Consider the following 21,083-nt stretch of genomic DNA (forward strand, 5'->3'; position numbering starts at 1 on the left):
TGTGTGTGTGTGTGTGTGTGTGTGTGTGTCTGTGTGTGTGTGTGTGTGTGTGTGTGTGTGTGTGTGTGTGTGTGTGTGAGAGCGAGAGATCCATGTCAATTCACACATTTTCAGTCGGCAGCAATGGTTGAAGCAGGTTGTTCTGTGCTGTGATGGTGAGGTGAGTGTCCTTTTGTGTGTGTGTGTGAGTGTGTGCCTGCCTGCATTTGTACACATGCATAGTGTAGCCTATCTGTGACCAAGTAAGTGCTTGACCAAGTGTGTGTGTGTGCGCGTGAGTGCATGCATGCATGCATGCATGCGTGCGTCTCTGTGTGTGGACAAAATCGGTAGAGTAGTAGCAAAAACTGTGTTTTGTTAGAAAACGCAAGGCAGAAACCTTGTCAGGTGGAAATAGGCGTGGCTTATTTGGGGAGTTGCGTAATGATCCAAGGGGAAAATATGTTGATCATATGACCATACATACCATTTCTTCCCTAGCCTAGTTGGAATGTGCGTGCAAAGTTCCATGGCAATCGGAGGCTGCGTTCATGATTTGAGGCATTTTGTTCAAAAAGGGCCACTCCTGCAAATTTTGGCAATCTTAACCAATCAGGATGGAATATGACAAATCGGACAGATCTGTCTTGATCACGTGACTATGGAGATCATGTGTACCGATTGGCATGATGTTTGGACAACGACTGTAGGAGTAGGCTAATGTAAAACAAAATCTACCTCCTGGTGGTGCTATAACAGGCCAATGTGAGAAATTTGTTTTTTACTTGGCCTCTTGGGAGTGTACGTACAAAGTTTCATGCTGATCAGTCCAACAGTGCCGAAGATTAGCTGCTCACAGACGGACGGGTGGACAGGGGCGAAAACATAGTCTCGGCCACGCCTTCGGCCGGTGCAGACAATAAAGTGTATGTAAACCCAATAAGTGTGCAAAAACAGCATACACAGACATAGTGTAGTGAATGCCCATAAAGATATTATTTTAAAAACATTTAAAAATAGTGAACTTAGCCGATCTACTAGCTCACAACGCGTTGCATTGTGACATGTGAGCTTGTAGATCTGCTATTTTCACGACTTTTGTGTGATACTCTTGTAACGTAATGATGAAGTAGGGCATTCATTTACGAAAAAACATAAAAAGTTGAAATATGGAGATACAAGGTTTCTGCCCGACAGCGACGATATAACAGTCAGTATTATGTGGACAACTATAACAATTTTGAGGTACAGTACGTTGTAGGCCAAAAATACTGTATCTTCCCTGTTGATGAGCAGGTATTTACAGGAGGTGCAGTCCGTTGACCAGGCAGTTGGGTCAGTGTACAGAGCTCTGATAGCCTGAGGGGAAAACCTCTTTCAGTGGTGGAAAAAGTGCTGACATGTTTTACTTAAGTACTCATTATGCAGAATGAATACAACTCTTTTGAAAATAGCAGATCTACAAGCTCACAACGTGTCGCATCATTTTAATAATCAAAATCTACAAAGTAAGTATAGACAGTATAGAAACTAAAGTTTTCAAATAATTGTAGTGGAGTAAAAGTACAATATTTGCCTCTGAGATGGAGTAGAAGTAAAAGTATTTTGGAAATACTCCAGTAAAGTAAATATACCTCAAATTTGTACTTAAGTACAATACTTGAGTACATATACTTAGTTACTTTCCACCACTGCTTTCAAGTGTGTTGCTGTGGATAAATGTCTGCTAAATGCCTAAATTGTACAGTAAATTGTAAGTCTCGCTGTGGTGTCCTTGTGGCAGTGCAGGAGTTTGCCTGACCGCAACGGCACAAACAGTCCATTTAGACTAACCGCACCGGCCGCTAAGGCTAGCGTTTGTTGCAATTGTTAGCCCCGAACCTTGCATAATGAGTTCAACTCGTCTGCCAGAGCAGATTAACATCCTATCATGTACTATGGCATGTATACAAAAGCTGAGCAGGCACATCATGACCTCAATTTTAGATCAACATGGCAAAGAGAAAAGATCTAAGTGACTATGAAAGAGGGTTCATTACTGGGGTACAGAGGGTAGGACAAAGACTGAACACACTGTGTTTAATTAGGAACAGGAACTAAAGTGGCATTTGCATTTTGATCTATGGGAAAGACATCAGTAAATAACCCTGAACCCTAATTGCCTCCAATGAGTCCGTCGGCGTAAGCTTGCCACCATTGGTGTGTGAATGTGGGAAGTGAGGACGCTGGCGCTGACTGTTCGCGCGCTTCACCTCCCAATGTATGAATGAATGAACTATTGTAAAGCGCTTTGAGTAAGTTTGAGTACTTGGAAAAGCGCCATAAAAATGCAATTCATCATTATTATTATTAAATAGGTTTGGCAATTGTTGTAGAATTAAGCACACATTCAATGACAGTCATGCTTGTGCATCAGTGTCTGATATATAAGCAAGGTAAAAAAAAAAAGTAAGGAAAAAGGAAGAGCTCTTCCTCAGGTGACTTAGAATGTCAGTGAAGAAAGTGATGAGACTGTCAGCCAGAACAGTCCATGGACAACTGCATAGAGAGGGAGGTAATGGGTTACAGTGCATACTGTCATTACAAAGACATGCACATTTGAGAGTTCAGTGGTGCAAAAACCATAGGCACTGGTGGAAAAAAGTGATAATGGTCAGATGAGTCATCCTTCGACAGATTCTCCACAAGTGGAGCGAGTGCATGTGTGGTGTAAACGGGAGGCATGCGTTAATCCGACAGACCTTTTCTCCGACTATGTGGCATCCGCGTGCGGTTTTGGTTCGGGAATGTTTGACCCCTTCAGTGAGGGGGTCCAGTGACTATGCTGCGGAGGGCATTTCCCAGGCATGGTTTGGGTCCACTTGTCCCCTTAGAGGTAAGGGTAAATACATATCTATCCTGACGGGAGTGGTCTCTTCCAGGATGACAATGCCCGTATCCACAGGGCATGAGGTGTCACTGAATTGTTTGATGAGTATGAAACGGATGTGAATCATATGCTATGGCCTTTGCAGTTACCACTTGTCTACCAAATGAAACACTTGGACTGACGTGTGAGACAGCACTCCCAACCGCCATCATCATAACACCTAACGGGCGGAATATCTTTTGGCAGAATGGTGCTCCATCCCTCCAGGAGCGTCATCTGCCGAGGAGCATTGAAACTGTTCTGGCAGCTCATGGTGGCCCAACACCTTAAAAAGACACTTTATAATTTTTCACCGGTCTGTAACTAACATTTTACAGTAATACCGTGGTGCTGCATAGATGGGGTTTGTCCCATGCAGGCATGATGCATACAAAGGACAATGCGAATGAAAATGCAGAGGCTTAAAGCAAGTTAGACAAATACCGCAAAATATTTTTGGAAGGGCAATTTAGTGCGCTGTTTTCACTCACAAGTTACCTGATGCTGATCTGAAATGTTCTCACCACAACCCTCTGGCACACTATTATGAGCTCAAATGCTGGGTTTTATTTTTCCTCTCTTTACCGCTCTCATTCTTTCTCACCCTCTCTCTCGTCCCATTACTCTTATTCTCTCATTCATCTCTTTTCTCTTGCATCCTATCGATCCCATCTTCCTCTCAATATCTTTTTACGGTTTATCTTTTTTCCATTCCCATTCACTCGCCATATATCTCTTCTTATCGTTCTATGTCATGGCATTTTATTCCACTCTATCATCTTTCTCTTATTATATTGCCACCCTTTGACTCTCTTTTCACTCCATCTCTCTCCTTCTACATTCTATCATTACACCGGTTTTCCATAATCCTCAGTCTCAAGAATTATGAGATGAAAATTAGAGAGAGAGACCCGGGGGACATGATGTGTATATTCATTGAACAAATTTAACAATTGGGTGTGCCACAAATGTCTTCAAATAAACAGACAAATCTGCGACAATTGCTTTATGAGCCAAGGATCACTGTAAATGAATGTATTGTAAAATACTACTGTTGGTTTATAAAGGATTGAATGCTTCAGGGCCAAAATACATGTCTGACAATCACGTTACATCTTGAAACATCCAGACCACTCAGGTCTGCTTCCTGAACGCAGAGTCACAACTAAACACGGAGAAGCAGCATTCAGTTTATATGCACCACATATATGGAACATAACCCTAGAAAACTGCAGGCCTGCTGCTACACGTAGAAGTTGTTATTTTAAATCAAAGCTGGACTGGACTTTTCTGTTTGCCGCTGCCTTTTACTGAGGATCCATTTCCTGTGCTGCACTGTAATTTAATTATTTACAGTGCAAAATGACGTATTTTCAATTATCTTAACTTTTTAATGACTATATTTAAGTTAAATGTGTGTGTGTGTGTGTGTGTGTGTGTGTGTGTGTGTGTGTGTGTGTGTGTGTCTCAGAGCTGTGACAGTATGTAGAAATAAAAAGGCAGTGGATCAATGGAAAAACACAACAAAAAGAATAAACAGATTAAAAAACACCTACTCCACATTTCATTGAGTCACAAGACTTTACTTGAAGTCTGTGTAGATGCAGCAAGATAACTTGCTCAATGATCTGTAAACAAGAGTGGGAGTATTTATGTGTTATTGTGATTAATGTCATTAGGTTGTGTAAATTGGCACGTATATACATAGCACATAATTGCCCAATTCTGATGCCCAGTTCTGATTTACGTGGTAGTCTCCTTCTCCTTCGTCCACCTAGGGAACTTGCCAGATGCATGTGATTAATTGTCACCCATGTGGTCGACTACCAACTTGCAGATATGGACAGTGTCACGGGAACAGATGCAACGACAAGGGTCTCTCTACAAGCTACATCATGTGGTAAATAAAAGACTGCGCTCTCTGGCTGGCAGAGATCCGCGATGAGTTCATTACTGGCCTGGATTTGCTCAAGCAATGGGGAGCCATGGTGGACATTAAACTACAGTATACATGGGCTGAATGACAACATCCCTTCAACGTCAGTGGCAAGAGTAGCAAGTAATATTGCCATTTATCCTTGGGTACAGACTGCGTGTTCCGATACGGCTACTGTCAGTTAAGGCACCACTACGCATACTCAACTGGCAGGTCGAGCTTTTCCCCGAGGCTTGGCCCAAGACCACCTTCTCTATTGGACAAGGGTTATCCTGTTTGGGCTATCCAACTCCATGTTCGAGTGGCTGTGGTCTACCTAGGTCCTAGACAACCTCCTCCTCACTCACTTGATCAGGAAATCAAGGAGGCCCTGGCCAGTCTGTGTGAAGTATTTGAGGCTATTCACCAGGCAGGTCTCCGTCTTCACCCAGCTACCAGAGAGACAGCGTTCCTGGGTCACGTAGTGAGCCAGAAAGGGTTTGCAACTGACCTAAAGTTGCAATGGTAAAAGACTGTCCAGTCCCCCAGAACATTGGAGAGGTGCTTCCAGCTTCCAGCTTCCTGGGCCTGCCATCCTATTATCACCGGTTCATGCAGGACAACGCAGCCACCAGGCCCTTACACTGACCACCAGGTCCTTACACTGAAAGACTGATGGGAACTGCAAAAGCCCCACTGCCCCTGAAACAATCAACAAACACAACCTGCACTGAGAGCAGGACAGCAACGTGGTCCTCAAGTGGGTCTGGAATTGGATCAAAGCCATTCAGTGACCCAAGTGGTCTATAGTAGCACCTTTAGATAAGACAGCAAGGTACTTAGAGTGGTCCAGCCTCTCTGTCATCAATGGATTTCTGTTTCGCAGGTGGCAGAATCAGCTCCTATTGCCTCACTGTCTCTGTCCTACAGTACTCCGGATGGTCCATGCTTGTTGGAGGTGGGCCACCAACAACTTCCAGCCCACTTCTATTTGCTGAACAGCAGGCACAATGTGGAACTAAACATCCACAGGGCCCCACCAGTGGTGGAAAGTAACTAAGAACATTTACTCAAGTACTGTACTTAAGTACACTTTTGAGGATTTTTTTACTTTACTTGAGTATTTCCAATTTTCAATACTTTTACTTCTACTTCTAAAACCAGGACTACCACTCTCCACCCCAGAGTGATGGGCTGGTTGAGAGATTTGAGAGGACCCTGGCCACCCAGCCAATCAACAGTGATTGCTCCTGGTCCTGTGGGCATCCAGGGCCGGAGTGCAGGATCTATGCTGTGCACCGAAGCAGCTCTTATGAGAGCTCCAGCAGCTGCAAGGGACTGAGAGAAACATATGAACTGACCTGGGAAGTGACCGCTGAACCTGGGATCCACCAGAAAGGGGTCTATGAATCCTGTTGCATGGGAATGGTTGCATTTGACAGAGAGTAAAAGCAAAAGGAAGTATTTTATTGTCCCTGGGGCAGGGGAAAGTGCTTGTACAGCTTCACCTAGCATGATGAGCACACAAGGGACCAAGCTGGCCAAGCTGTCAGATGTGGTCTACATGGGTGCAGGTACATGGCCATAAGGTGGTCATAGTAGGCCTATACATCGGAACCGGCTAGCACCTTACCGAACCCTTGCCAGCACAGAAGAGGAGCAGGTGGAGGCAGAAAGCCCCTCCACTACAGATGTGTAGTGCCGCCAAGAGCCGCCAAGCCCTGGGAAAAACAAGAGATCTTCCCCTCTGCACCTCCGGGCTTTGTGCTTGGGTAAGAAGGATTACTGAGACAGTAAAACCCCTTAGGGGCCATGTTGCATTGGCTGAGGGGGGATTTCCCAGCATGCCTCAGGGTGCATTTGTGTCCGATAATGTTCTGTTGTGCTATCATTTGTCATGGGGAATTCGTTGAGGGAATTTGTGCAATTGTGATTTTTTATTGCGTGTGTGTGTGTGTGTGTGTGTGTGTGTGTGTGTGTGTGTGTGTGTGTGTGTGTGTGTGTGTGTGTGTGTGTGTGTGTGTGTGTGTGTGTGTGTGTGTGTGTGTGTGTGTGTGTGTGTGTGTGTGTGTGTGTGATTTTGAGAAACAAAATTATCAATATTGTTGATGTTGACAATCTGTGTTGCAAAAAGCTAAGACTCGAGTCACAGATAAAACTAGCGTTTGTCATAGCATATCGCCTTGTGTGTATGACTGGAATAAAAGCTGAGGTATTGGTCATGAACTGTACCCGACCCGTATGTAGGCGGCAGGCACCTCTAGATGCTGAAGATTAACTTTTTGCACAAAGTTTCTAAGATAATTATGTAACAGTATTGGTATGCCTCTTTAAAGACAGACAAGTCTCTAAAAGTGTCTCTCTCTATACATAACAGGGGAGACAATTCATACAAATAATACGAATAAACATAAAATAAATAAATAAACACTTTTCCAGAAACAGAAAACACACAATCATTGTTCAAGTCATCTGATAAAAAGCACCAAATCCTTGTCCCATGCTCTGTTTTCAGGAATTGTTTAGTGACTCTGAAAGCATTTATTTAATAGGCTAAGCAATAGCAGTCATGTGAAACAGTTAAATGTCACTCGGCTGGAGTCTCATTGTGTCCCTCCAAAATGTTTTGGTGTTCTGTTAATTAGTCATTAATTCAGCATCATTGAATTTCGTTTTTCTGTTTATTCTTGACCTGGTTGAGAGCTCTGTGACTGCACCCTCAAATGCAAAACGCAGCTAGAGGCCGGTCCCATGTGGTGATTGTGTATCAACGGCTGCTTGTGAATCAGAGGTTAATTCCATGCACCTTACCAGCAAATTGGGCAATTTGCAATGTGCCTCTGTTGTAGGTTATGTAAATATGGAGGCTCGAAATGTCACATTTGATGGTGGAAGAAAAATAAATTTAAAAACTTTTGGAGCATGATTCAGTGTGCGGATTCTATTTTTCCTTTATAGGCTGACGTCTGTCCAGCACCTGGCACTTTAGAGAGGATGTACAGTATGTGCGTTTGTTTCACGTTGCGACGTGTTGTGAACTTGTAGATCTGCTTTTTTTGGCCAATGTTCTCCCCAGAATATGGATGCTGGGGTTCAAGTGGACTAGGTACAATACGGTTATCAAGCAGGGTTCATATATGCATAGAATTTCATCATCAACCAACAGAACGATAGAAGTTGCATCATACAGTATACCACTCAATAGACTGTTTGACTTGAGATCAAATAGATGTTCTGAGGCGAGAGGATAAAGGAGCACTTTGGGTTGTGAAATATGAGTTCGATATTGAAGATGTTCTTTGAAAATGTAGAAGACCACACACTGAGACTTTTCAAAAGCTCCCAATCAAGGCTTTATCCTGCCTTGATCCACTATTGGTCCTACAATATTAATCAATTCCTGCAGAAATGATTCACTCTTTTGAAAAGTAAAAAATTATTCTGTTTCAAAACGGGCTGCAATCTGTCTTGGCTTATTGTTACTGTAGCCTTCATCGTTGAGTGTTCCAACATGAGTGTCAGGGAGTATTTATAAAACAGTTGATTGGTACCAGTCGAAGAGCAGGTGTATCAAGTATAGCAGAAAATAAAATAATAGTATTATTTAATGCAAAGGAGTCCCATCACCCGAAGAAACTAACGGTCCCTGCTGACCAAATGAACCTCTGTTGTGTTCACTTTCAGGAAAGTGCTCTTTGCTCCACAATAGTAAACTTCCCTCTCTTTGCCCTCAGTTTGCCATCTCTCTGCTGCCCTAACTAAAGAAAAAACAACTTCCCCCAGAAAAAAGAAAATGCTCTTTACCCCTAAGTGATTTCTGACATGGTGACATGATCATTTTCTCCCAGTGAAAATGTACTCAAGATAATGATAGCACTAAGTGCTTCAAGTGGTCACAATAGGTCAGCTATTGCTGTTTGGGGAAATGTGTTGGTGTGACAAATTAAATCACCACAGTTCATCCCTGTAGTAAAATTAAGGGAGAAAAGCTCTGGCTATGCGAACTAAATGGAGGCTTTGCTGTGTCACAGAGCAGACTCTCACAGAATAATTTTCTCTAAGTTCAGCAGTATACATTCATATTGAAATGTATGTTATGCCAGTCAAACAGAAGGTGCACATTCTGTTGTGACTTGTGACTGGAATATCTTTAATATCTTTTTGTTTATCTGCACAGGAAGATCCTGATATGGGAGAGCGGCCTGTTGACGCCTAGCTATGTAGTTGGGCATGGGCATGGGCATTGGGGTGTATCTTGGGTGGATTGCTATTGTACTGTGGTTAGTTGATTGGAAATGGAAGGGTGGAGTCTGCAGAGTATATAAGGGAAACAGCTCAGTAAGAGTGTACCAGGCTCCCCTGGGGAGAGGTTGACACCCTGCCTCCCCATTAATTTGCGTTGTTTGATTTTTTTTGTTGTATTTTCTTCAGTTGTATATTTTGCCATTTTTGTTGTCCTGGCCTGGATCCAATTAAAATCTTAGTTTTTCCTGTAAGCCTGCCTCCTGGATTTTTTAAATTGTCATGTTTTTACTGACTTTGTGCCGATCTACACTGCCGTTTTCAGACAAGCTGGGTTACCTCCATGTCCTTACAAACATGGTGTCTTCCATATACTTAGACTTTGTATTAGACAAGTGCATACTTGCATAGATGGATAACCATTTCTTTGGGCAATGGGACTCCTCAGGGGTCTATACTAGGCCCCCCTCCTTTTTAGACCAAATCTCTTCTATGAAAGTAGCCGATCAACAAGCTATTTTCAACAAATTGTGCTTGTTTTGTTTAACTCTCAACTTAAAGAATGGTTTTACAAGCATGCTTTACATCTCTAGAAATAGAAATTAAGGCAGGCATGCTGAAAGCGTTCATGATTAAATGCTGCATAGGTTTCTTTTTAAGAAATTAATATTAATGTCATTGATTGGATATTGACACTGTAACTCTTTTGAAGCTCTAGTTTGACTGATTTTATTTCACTGATCATGTCAGCCTTTCACGGTCACTACGCTTACATTGCTTTAAAATGAGTAGCATAAGCAAAAACAAATGTTTTTTCATGTGGAATGTTAACCCCCCAATTCCCTACCCCACTGGGGAATTAGCAAATTCACTAGGGAATGTATCTGGGTCCTTCATGGGAGTTTCTTTCGCTTACTGAATATACAGATCAGCGGTGGTAGCATGTGAGAGTTAATGTAATTTATGGAAAGCTATGTCGCTACGCTTTCTGCTTTCTCTTCTCCCTGTTGGAAGTTGATTGAGCCAGTAGCTCCCATTCAGGCTGATTATGAGGGCAATTATAGATTTGCATACAGAGTGAGGAAGGGGGTCCACACACAGCAGTCTGCATTATATGAGAAGGGCAGGCTTGGGACAGGAACAAGTCCCACCTGGCAACGAACGGAAGAATCCTTCAATCCTGCTGGGTCCATTTTTAAAAATCTGAGTTAAATGAACACTTTTAGGATTTTACTGTGTAGCTGTAGCTGTTGAATAGCCAGCAGCAGCAGAAGACTGCATGGTGATGCTGCTGCTTGTTGTGGTGGACAGATCATGATGGTCATCAGGGAGCTTATTTGCATGGTTCATGGGCTAAAATTACAAAATTGCAGTGGAAATCAGACTTGCCTCTCCCCTCCAGCCTGGCATGGTAGATTCATCTAGTTTCTAGGCTATTTCCCCTCTCCCCGATTGAGCACCCCTCCCTCTGCCCTTCTCATTTAGCACCCCCCCCCCCCCCCCCCCATAAGTACTTCCTTGTCTCTACCACCCTCTCTTCTTCCTGCCTTTCCCTCCCCAAAATCATCCCTTCTTTTTCCACCTCACCTCTCACTATCCAACCAGTCAGTCCCATGAGAGAGTGAGCTCCCTCAGAACACTTCTTAAGGCCTATTTAAACTTCGTTGCTGGAAATAGCTGTTCTACAAACTCACAATGTGTTGCAATACAAACGTGTTGTGAGCTTGTTGATCTACTATTTTTTAAGTATGCTATAATAACAAAGCAGGCTATAAATCAAGCCTTACTAACAGAAGAGAACAGCCTCAAACCACAACATTATTCCTAGACTTTATGACTCCTGACCCCTTGTGGCTCCTTGCACTTTATGGTTGCTAGGCCTATATGACAGCTGTGAGCTGTAGTTTTTATTTACATCATATTTTACAATCTGGCTAATGAGAATTTTGGTTGGTCATTGTTTTGACTGGTTTTACTGTATAGTTATGATATACTTGAATAGTTATTTATCTTGCATGTGGAAATGATTATGTACTGTACACTTTAGCGACAATAAAGCCGGTCAGTTATTTTCCTGCAGAGCACGTATAGCATTGTCCCCCCCAAATTCTGTGGTCAACACTGCTCTCTAGTGGTAACAAAAGGTCACAGCACCCTGATGTAACAGCAAATTGACATTGGGGATTGGCATTTTCTTTTAAACTTGATTTTGTGTGTGTGCTCATTAGTAAATGTATTAATATTCATTTGTGTAACCACCTTTTACCTTTACATTTTTTTTTTAACATTCATACTTTTGTTGAGCACTTTATAGGTAAGTAGTAATAATGATGCATCTTACTGTAAATATTATTAATTAATCATAGGAGGATTGCAGAATATACATTTTGTTGTAAGCCTATATCAGTAGACTGGACGGCAGCTTTTGGACTTCAGTTCAAATGTTTTAAGGATTGCGACTATAGGGAGATCAGATCATTCAGAATACATCAGCTCTTCATGGCACAATAAACAAATACAAAACTATCTGATTAATGTGAAGGCACACACACGCGCACACACACACACACACACACACACACACACACACACACACACACGCACAAGATAAGTATACCCAACTGAACACCTCTCTTCTAGACTAGAGTTCCATTGTTTGTGTGAGTTGTGCATGTGCATTGCTGAAACGATGTGTGTGTGTGTGTGTGTGTGTGTGTGTGTGTGTGTGTGTGTGTGTGTGTGTGTGTGTGTGTGTGTGTGTGTGTGTGTGTGTGTGTGTGTGCCTGAGACGGAACTAAAGCGGGAGGCTGGGTTGGAGCTGAAGCTGGGATCTGCCAGAGGTTCCCATCATTATTACATTCCATCATGTCTAAAATAAATGGCTACATGAACATAAACAGGATTAATCACAATGACACATCACTTCTTGATGTGTTCGCCATGACAAATAACACAACAACAGAACAATAACAGACAAAGATGCACCGAAGCATGTTGGGAAATCAGGAAATCCATCCTTAGCCAACTAACACCTACTGTAGGATGCAACACAGGCCCCACCTACAAGGGTTTCTCTGTCCCTTCTTACTCAGCACCCCTCAGGGAGGGGTCAAACACCCACACCCAGGCTCCTGATAAAGTCCACTCCCACGCCTTTATTTTATGAGCAATAGTTGACTACACTACATTTCTCTTTGCATTGTGTCCCTCCCAAATGTCTGTGTTCTGATATACTTCATCAAGTTCAGCATCACTGAATTTTGTTGGTTTTTAAGCTGGTTGGGGGCAGCAAATTCAACCAGTCCAAATACCTGTTAAAGGAGTAGTTCACCCACAAAATGACTTATTTTCTATCAAGTACACACCCAATGAAGCCTTGAATTAATGGAGATTTTTTTTAGTTTTTGACGCATTCCTAAGTCAATAATTTGATGACCGCAGAAAGATGCTAATGTCTCCGGTAGGAGACTCCACCGGTCATCAAATTATGTACTTAGGAATGTGACAAAAACAAAAAAATCTCCATGAATTTGGGTGATCTACTCCTTTAAGCTCTGCTTCAAATACAGAATGCAGCTAGCAGGCCGTTCCATTCACCAAAATGTGTAATTATTAACTTCTGCTTTAGTAAATCAGATCAGTTAATTCCATGCACCTTACCAGCAAATTGAACTAAAGGTGTGGGGCAATTTGCATAGTGCCTTTGATGTACGTAAATCTGGCCCTCAGAGTTATATCAATATTGGGTATTTTGCTGTGTATAGTCTACACACCAGGCTTTATTTGTTTAAACTGTCCGATACAATATACAACACATTGCATGCGAAGAAACAGGCTGTTGGTTTAGAATGAACAGCTGCCGAGAAACTTAAGTTTAGATTAATGCTAGAAATGAGGGGAAGGAGTGCATACACACACGAGTCGGGAACAGCCCTGCTGTGAGGTCAGGACGTGCTGATCTTTTGTAGTTTTGTGATATTGACAAAGGAGGAGGGGTGGAGTATCATAATGAAGGTCATGGTAAACTGGTCTGTTATCTTCTCTACACCTTCACAAAGAGTCAGACTCAAGTACTGATTCAGTACTTGAGTCTGACTATACTCTTCGTTTATTCTGTCTGTACTTCAGTACTCCATTCAGTACTACTGAATGGAGTACTGAAGTACAGACAGAGCATTCAAATATTGTGGTTTACCTTGAAGCTCCCATCAAGCATAAAGAGAAGGAAAAAGTACTCATCAAACTCAAATTCACACGTCAATTGATTGGCCTTTGGGCGTTCAGGAGTGGAAATAAATGAGATAGTTTTGTTGGATAGGATGTGCAGAAGCACAACAAGGTGCCGGAGATCTCCTGCAGAAGCGACCAGGAATGCATTTACATCACGTCGTTAAGACAGGACATAAGGCTCATACATCGTCCTAATAGAGGATGAGCACAACGCACACAATGCGATAGCATTAAGTACAACACATTTATTTGCTGAGTATGTAGTCATTTACACACGTAACTGTGAAGCACAGATACAAGATATACAATCACTGATACAATCTATTCCTAAAGCATTTTTACAATGTCACACTGTTCCAAAAGATGCCAAGATGGCACTATAACTTCACAGCATTTGGTTATGTTTTAGGACCTGTACAGCAGCATCTGGAGAGACAGATATGGTATGTATAGAGATTTTACAAGCAGATATTTTACTGAAATAAAAACAAAGTAAATAGTTTCTTGTGTAAACAGAAGCTTATCATTTTCACACATTATCATATATTAAAATTGTCTTATGGGTGACATGGGTGGACGTTGAGCACCACAAACGTATCATGCGCATGTATGGAGATTTTCAGGCCACTACTTTAAGTGGCCTGAAAATCGGGTACAACTGGTATTGCCTAACCGGGTGGGGCATGCATTCCCAACTTGCGGCCTGAACATCGGGTACAACTGGTATTACCTAACCGGGTGGGGCATGCATTCCCAACTTGCGGTCATGAACCAAGGCATTAATTAAGCTACTGAGAATACTGTGATGGCTATGAAACTATGATGATTGTCAATCTGTCTGTTAAGGCTTGCCATTTTGAGATGGGACACAAAGTGGATGCAATTATATCCAGTAGATACTGCAGTCGAGTGGGTCCACAGGACAGAAGTACTACAGAATGTACTTCAGTTTACTCTAAGAAGCCCAATAAAGGCCATCATTAAATGCTGGGTGACAGTGCTATTTTCTCTCTGGAATGATTAAACTGGCCAGAGCAGTAAAGCAAGGATGGAAACTGAACCCATAAATCCCCAAGTGCAAAAACAACAGTCTATAATCACTTATATAGTATCCGTTGAAAAAAATGAAAATAAAACTTTGTTAAATTTCAGAGTGCTGGACTACTGTATAAGCATCCCTGAGTAGCAATCTAAGGAAGGTCTAGTCAGAACAAGGTCTTTAAGTGATTGTGGAGGCTTTCGATTTGTCTTACATGAGTTTTAAGTTGTAAATCTGTTGTACATCACCTTGTCTATGCCACCTTTCACTCAGCTGGACAGATGTTGCCTTATTTAAATGTCCTTTACAATCATATGTCTATGGAGCCCTGGAAAAAAAAACACCCAACCTCTCCCTGCTATCTCTGCCTGACCGCCCTGTATCCGCGCACAGCAAGAATCTCAACTGACCGGCCCCACCACACCAGCAACCACAGAGAGCACACAATAAAGCCACAGTGAGTGCACACTGTGTCAGAGTGCCAGAGAAACGGGTATATTCAAGGAAGAGGCAGATTGAGGGTGCAGAAAAAGCAGAGGAGGGTGGTGTCTGTCTGGAGGTTAGCAGAGGGGGTATACAGAGAAGTGTGGTGGCACTGGCTATGTGAGGGTGCCTGAGGGACCGGCAGAGATAGTGGAACACATATCATGCACTTGAATTAAACAAAAAACAATTCATTCACAAATGAAAGGTAATAAAAAGTATGACGTTCACATAAATTATAAGAAAAGGGAACAAAATGTATACCGTTACCCCACAAAATTATGGCTTTTTTGTGCATAAAGTTTGGTTTTATGAAAAGCTATAGGTATCTGAAAAAGCCACTATAATCTAAAAAAGCTAACATACAATACTCAGGCTACTTATGATAAATATATATAAATATATATAGACTGCTTTTGGGAAAAGGCTACAGTCATTTTCCATATAAACCTCTTGAATCCCAATAACAGGATAATGCAAAGTCGCAAACTACTCGAGAGCTACATATTGTCAAACAATAAAAGAAACATCCATGACTGACATCCACCACTTTCGTATTAGCCTCAATTCATGCCAGTAACTCTACTTTGTATGGGACAGAACATCACATGTAACTTTATGATCAGAGTTAGCAGTTTGAGGTTTTCTTTCTTATTGGCAAACACGACTTGAAGGGTATTTTTTTTTCTCTCTCTCAATCGTTAAAGGTTTCATGACATGCTGGTTTACAAACATTAAAAGTCTTTATCATGGTCCTTCAAACGTGTATTAAAAGGTTTTAACTGAAAAAGGTCATTGAAATTAAAGCTGATCAAACTGTGGAACAGCTCCTCCTGATTCCTAAACTGTTACGGTGACTCGGCCGGTTGGTTAGCCAGCTATGATGCAATGTACTATGACGAAATAGCTTTAAAATAAAAGTCATGTTCTATGAGGTAGACTATGTACTTTTGATTGCAAGCAATTAAACTGTCCAACGTCAGACATTCACTCCCAAAGAAAAGGAGGGAGCGAGGGAGGGATAAGACTGTACCAGAAATAGGCTATGAGGTCTGATTCATACCATTCAAAGTTATGTCAATGCAACAATGCAGCAGAATATTGGCTGTCAAGAAATCTCACTAGACAACACAGAGACTAACTTTGCACCTATCATAAACCAGATGGGGACTCTTTCATTGGTGTGTCGCCCAGGTTGCGCCTAAACCTTTAACTTCACATTGACTATGCCTAAACCTAACCTTAACCATAACCTCACAGAAAGTATGCCTAAACCTAACCTCAAAACCCTGTCCACCTGGGCCAAACACCGGGAAAAGAGACTCCTCCAAACCAGATGTATGGTGTAACATTACAGTAGATACATTAACGGAGGCTAACGTCACATCAGCAACTGTCAAATTAAAGCCTAAGTAACACTTCATTGTACAAAAATGTTCAGGTGGGTGGCCAATCTTCAGCCAATCAGGAGAAAGTACCAATTTATCAGCTTCAATTTTAGTGTTCCAGTTCCAATTTTGTCTGCTCCTTTGTTGGTGTCATCACTTCCAAATTCACTTGTTTATCCTGTGTCCTGTGTGAGTTCTCTCTCCTGATTGGATAAAATTGGTAAATGCATGTTCTGTTTAATCAAGAGCTGGAGGGACGGGGAGAACCCTGTTACTGAACAAACACTGTAAACCAATGAGTAGCCTACCATCAGAATATAAAGCAATTTAACACTTCTTTTAACAAAGAAATATCACAAGATAAAGAGATGATATCCACTATTTCGTAAAGAAGTATCCTCTGCTGCTATAAACATGCTTGACAAACACATGTTTACAGCAGTGTGTCTCAATTAGTTGCAAGCAACCCGAACATTGCATTATTGGCATATTTAAAGCAAAATCTGAGAGGAATCGATTGGTAAAGTCTTTGGTTTACATTTACAAACTGGATACCGTTTTTTTCTTGTTAGAAATATTGAATGATGATGAACTAACAACTCACAACTTTTGTGAGTGTCCTTTTTACGATCAATACAGTATCTCATTTCAGAAATGATTCCTTTATGCACAGTAGTACAGTAAGTATAAGCACCACCGGACCCTTGGTGAAGGCACTGCGCTTTGGACACGTTGAGTAAACACGACAAGACATTTTAAAAAGGGGAAGTCCTATTTCACAACACAACTTCCTGACCTGTAGTAGTGTTAAGGTTTTCATTCTTTCTGGCACTCAATTCCTAAAAATGTGATATTTAATGGGACACATTCAAGCTAATTATATCAGAAATTAATAATTTCTCCCAATATTTTATCTGTGGCTGAAGATTTGTCATGTATAGAAATGCTGAATGCTCTTCCTAGGCCATTCATAAATTGAGCAACATTACCCTTTTAAGTAACATTCCATTACGGTGGAACCATTTCACTCGCGTTTTTTGTACACATACCTTCACTCAACCTTAGAAAATAGCTGCTCCGAAGATTCACTGTCCCAACCAACATGAAGCTAACTACCGACAGTAACAATTAGCCTTCGAAATGCAATTGAAGAAAAAAATAAGAAAGACAATATTAAAGACAATAATATATACTTCGTTTTAACAGGTGAAAATGTTCCACCAGGGTCATTATAAGGCACATTAAACAAGACTGGATGTGTTTGGAATCTGTGAGATAGACTCCACCTATACGTAAACATCAACAGTACGTGTCACACTCTCCATTGGCAGAGGAGAGGCTTTGGGCATAGCGAATGGCATCTGTGATGGTGAAGAACACCATTTTTCTTTCTCTAATTTCTTTCTTTTCTTCCTCTCCTCCTTTTGTCTCAGGGAAGTACCCCCCCCTCTCCAGTGAGTCCAGTACCGAGATACTGCACCGGGCCAGCAGAACTCGGACACCGACTTCTTTGTAGTCCTTACGGACTTCTTTCAGGGCATTGACACCTGCAGTGTCGAGGAACAGCACCGGGCCGCAGTCGATCACCACGCTGTGAAAGCCTCCGGAAGTGTCCTTCTCGTGCATGAGGTTTAGGGTCACCCCCGCCTCAGGGTTAATCTCTTTACCCATGTCCCCTGTCTCTTCCACCCTCCCCATTGTTGCCGCCTCTTTCAGTTTTTCCTGTTTCTTCTTCCTCTTCTCCAACTTCCTCCGCCAGGCCTTCTCTTTCACAGGGTCAAGCCCCAGGCGCCGGTAAAGTGCTGCTTTGAAGAGACTCTGGTTGGCGTAGTAGATTGGCGCCTCGTATCGGAAAACCGCAACACCCGGCTGCCTGCGCAGTCCACGGTATGTCTCAAGGTCCTCGTACACTTCCCTGCTCTCCTCGCAGGCTCCTGCCTGACCCAGCTCCACCGCGCGGGCTCGCTGGGTACGGCCCAGAATGGAAAATGCAGACACCAACACGCCCACCAGGAGACCCAGCTCTGTGTTGACCAGTGCCGAGCTCGCCATCGTGACCAGCCAGACAGCAGCATCAATGCGGTTGGCGCGCCACATGCGTGGCACATCCGTGAACCTGCGCAGGGCGCCACGGAGGTTGACCACGATTATCACTGCCAGCACACACCTGGATAGGAACACAGGATGTTGAGGGATTGGAAGAATAACACCCACCCCTCAAAGAAAATATTTAAATCAAAACTAGTCAAACTGGTCATGTCATTTCTTTGTGTTACTTCCATAGTCTAATGATACAGCCGGGTTAATGGTTTCCCTTTGTTTCTCTGAGAGTTTAGTTCTATGGGCTCACTCAACTGAATGGCAAGTGCTTAATCTTGAATGCTTTTGCAACATTTTTCTCAACTTTCATGCAATTGTACAGAACTGCACTGAGAGATCTAAAGTGACTTCCAGGCATCCCGTGTTTAAGTACGTTTTACTCCCTTAACTACTACACTTTGGCTCCATGCCTAGGAAGAATGTTCTAATGGGTCACATTCAAGAGAGGATTGTAGTGCTAAATATAGGCCACACGCAGGAAGGAGAAATGCACTGTGGTGGATTACCTAGCCCAACATTATGAGTAGGTTATATAATAATGTGTTAAGAAGATGATGTTTGGGTAAGATGACAGAAACAAAACACAGCAGCCTTGCAGCTTTACATTTAAACCCTCTTTGAAAGGGAAATGTAACTGTAATCTTTCACAGTGACAAGAATACCAGAGGTAGGTGTAACACTGAGGCTGAGCTATATCCATGAGTTAAGTCTATTTCAACCTTGAAACCTGTTTCCACGGAACACAAGATAAGGCAAAAGGACAAGCAGATATGCACTTGTGTAAACTTCTGCTTGAATTATAGGGACCTTAGTTTAGACGTCCAGTGATGTTTTACAGCCTGAAACTAAATAAAAATGTGTAACTACATCAGTCAAATTATTATTTATGGGCTTGAGTACCTTATGGGGCTTGCGATGCTGAAAGTGTGAGCACTTCTGCAGTGATGTTATTGTCAAATGTAAGCGTTCTGGGTCATTACGGTAACTTCGTTTTAAAGCACAATTACACCATCTCAGTGGCCTTGCGGTTAGAAGGTCCACTCTGAGACTGGAAGGTTTGGGGTTCCATCCCCGGCCAAGTCATACCAAAGTGAAAGACTATAAAAATGGTAGCCGATGCCTCCCAGCTTGGCACTCAGCATCAAGGGTTGGATTGGGGTTAAGTCCCTATGACATACTAGCGTCATGTCCACAGGTTCAGGGTGTACTTGTACATCAAGATGCCTCTTGCTAAGGGAACAGGAGAAAGGCTCCTGACCTACTGTATGGGCCACATAAGGCTACTTACTATTTTAAACATCCAGTGATGTTTTACAGCCTCAAACTAAATAAAGTTGTGTCAAAACAAAAAAATGTTTATGGGGCTAGTAAAACAGTCAAAACATTGTTTATGGGCTAGAGGAGTGGTTATCAACCTGTGGGTCAGGACCCACAGAGAAAGACCAAGAGAAAGACTTAACCATGTTCAACTTGAAGAGATCTACAAGCTCACAACATGAAAACAATTATTACAAAATATATTAAATATGGAGATTCAAGGTTTCTAACCGACAGTGCCAATATGCTGTACTGTATAGAATCTGACTTTAAGATATTCTTATTGCCATGCAACCACACTTGGTGGTAGGGGTGCAAAAAGTAATTGAACTAATATATTTAACCAATTATAAAAAATAATCGATTATTTGATAGATCCCTATTTTGAGCATGTCATTGTAGGCAAAACGTTTCTTAAAAAGAAAAAAAAGTGAAAATAGCTGACAAGCTCACCACTTGTCGCAACACATTTTGAGCTTGTGATCTGCTATCTTTAGATTTCGAATTTTAGAACAACACTGTTGTGCAACAAAGTATAAAAATAACACTTAAGTGGTTAATCCTTCAATGATGTTGAACCGTTTTCAATGTAGTGGATCCCCGGGACCCACAGGTGGTCATTGAAATGGGTCCTAGGAAAATATAATTTTCCCCAATATTTTTTTTCTCTCACTCTCTTTGATCTCCAAGGGTTATAATTATAGTTACATTCATGTATGTTGAAATTTGAAAACTATTTGTAAAAGTAAACTATATGTACTAACTTCTGAAGTGAGTAGAAGAGTGGTGCTATGACCAGCAGTACCAGCAGCAGTACCAGTGAGGTGACCAGGCCAGACACCTGGGTCTGGCAGCCCGTCGACTCCTTCACCAGGGTCTTGGTCAGCGCTGCGCTGGTGGTAAAGCAGCGGAAGAATGAGGGTAGGATGTTACAGAACCCGATGGCGTACATCTCTTGATTGGCGTCCACCGTGTAGCCGTGCTTCTTGGCAAACATCTCTGACAGAGATACAGTGATGGCAAAGCCCACGATGGCGATTGAGAAAGCATCGAGCGCCACGTTGGGGATGAGCGACCAGGAGGGGAGCTGGGGAGGAAGGAACCCTGTGGGGATGGAGCCTGCCACGGCCGAGCCGTACTCGCTGTTGAAGTGGCCAAAGTGGGACGCAAGGGTTGCAGCAATCACCACTACAAGCTCAAAGGGGATGGGAGCCTGGATGGGACAAACAAAGGGTGTTTCGAATGACATTGCTTGGACTTGCACCAAAAGACTTACAAACTGCTCTGCATTCAACAATACAATTTGTTTCCCTTTAGTAGCAGTGAGTGTATGTTTATTTAGCACTAAAGCATGGTTCTAAAGTGCAAAGCCTTTAGAACAGGGGTTGGCAAGTACATTTGGCCTTGGATCGTATTTATTTTCTAAGTCATTAGATGGTAGGCCATAACATAATTAATGGTTAATTTAAGAACTGGAACTTT

The 21,083-nt window shown here is 42.2% G+C and overlaps 1 protein-coding gene across 2 annotated transcripts in view; it reads right to left on the minus strand.

Moving 5' to 3' along the window:
- Positions 1 to 21,083, minus strand: part of slc26a2 (solute carrier family 26 member 2) — a 77,076-nt gene that overhangs the window by 50,190 nt on the left and 5,803 nt on the right. Inside the window, exons 4-5 of one of the 2 annotated variants that reach the window (XR_014599554.1) lie at positions 20,366 to 20,814; positions 16,011 to 18,351 (exon numbers count right to left, since the gene is read on the minus strand). Coding sequence is in view for 1 of the 2 variants with exons in the window: in XM_084041549.1 (XP_083897675.1) it covers positions 17,484 to 18,351; positions 20,366 to 20,814 (1,317 nt within the window). In the remaining variant the exon portion in view is untranslated. Of the gene's footprint in view, positions 1 to 13,532; positions 18,352 to 20,365; positions 20,815 to 21,083 lie in introns of those variants that run through there. The other variant, XM_084041549.1, reaches the window with a different exon arrangement.

This window comes from Gymnoscopelus microlampas (genome assembly GCF_963454915.1).
Source record: "Gymnoscopelus microlampas genome assembly, chromosome: 18".
Classification (NCBI taxonomy): Eukaryota; Metazoa; Chordata; class Actinopteri; order Myctophiformes; family Myctophidae; genus Gymnoscopelus; species Gymnoscopelus microlampas.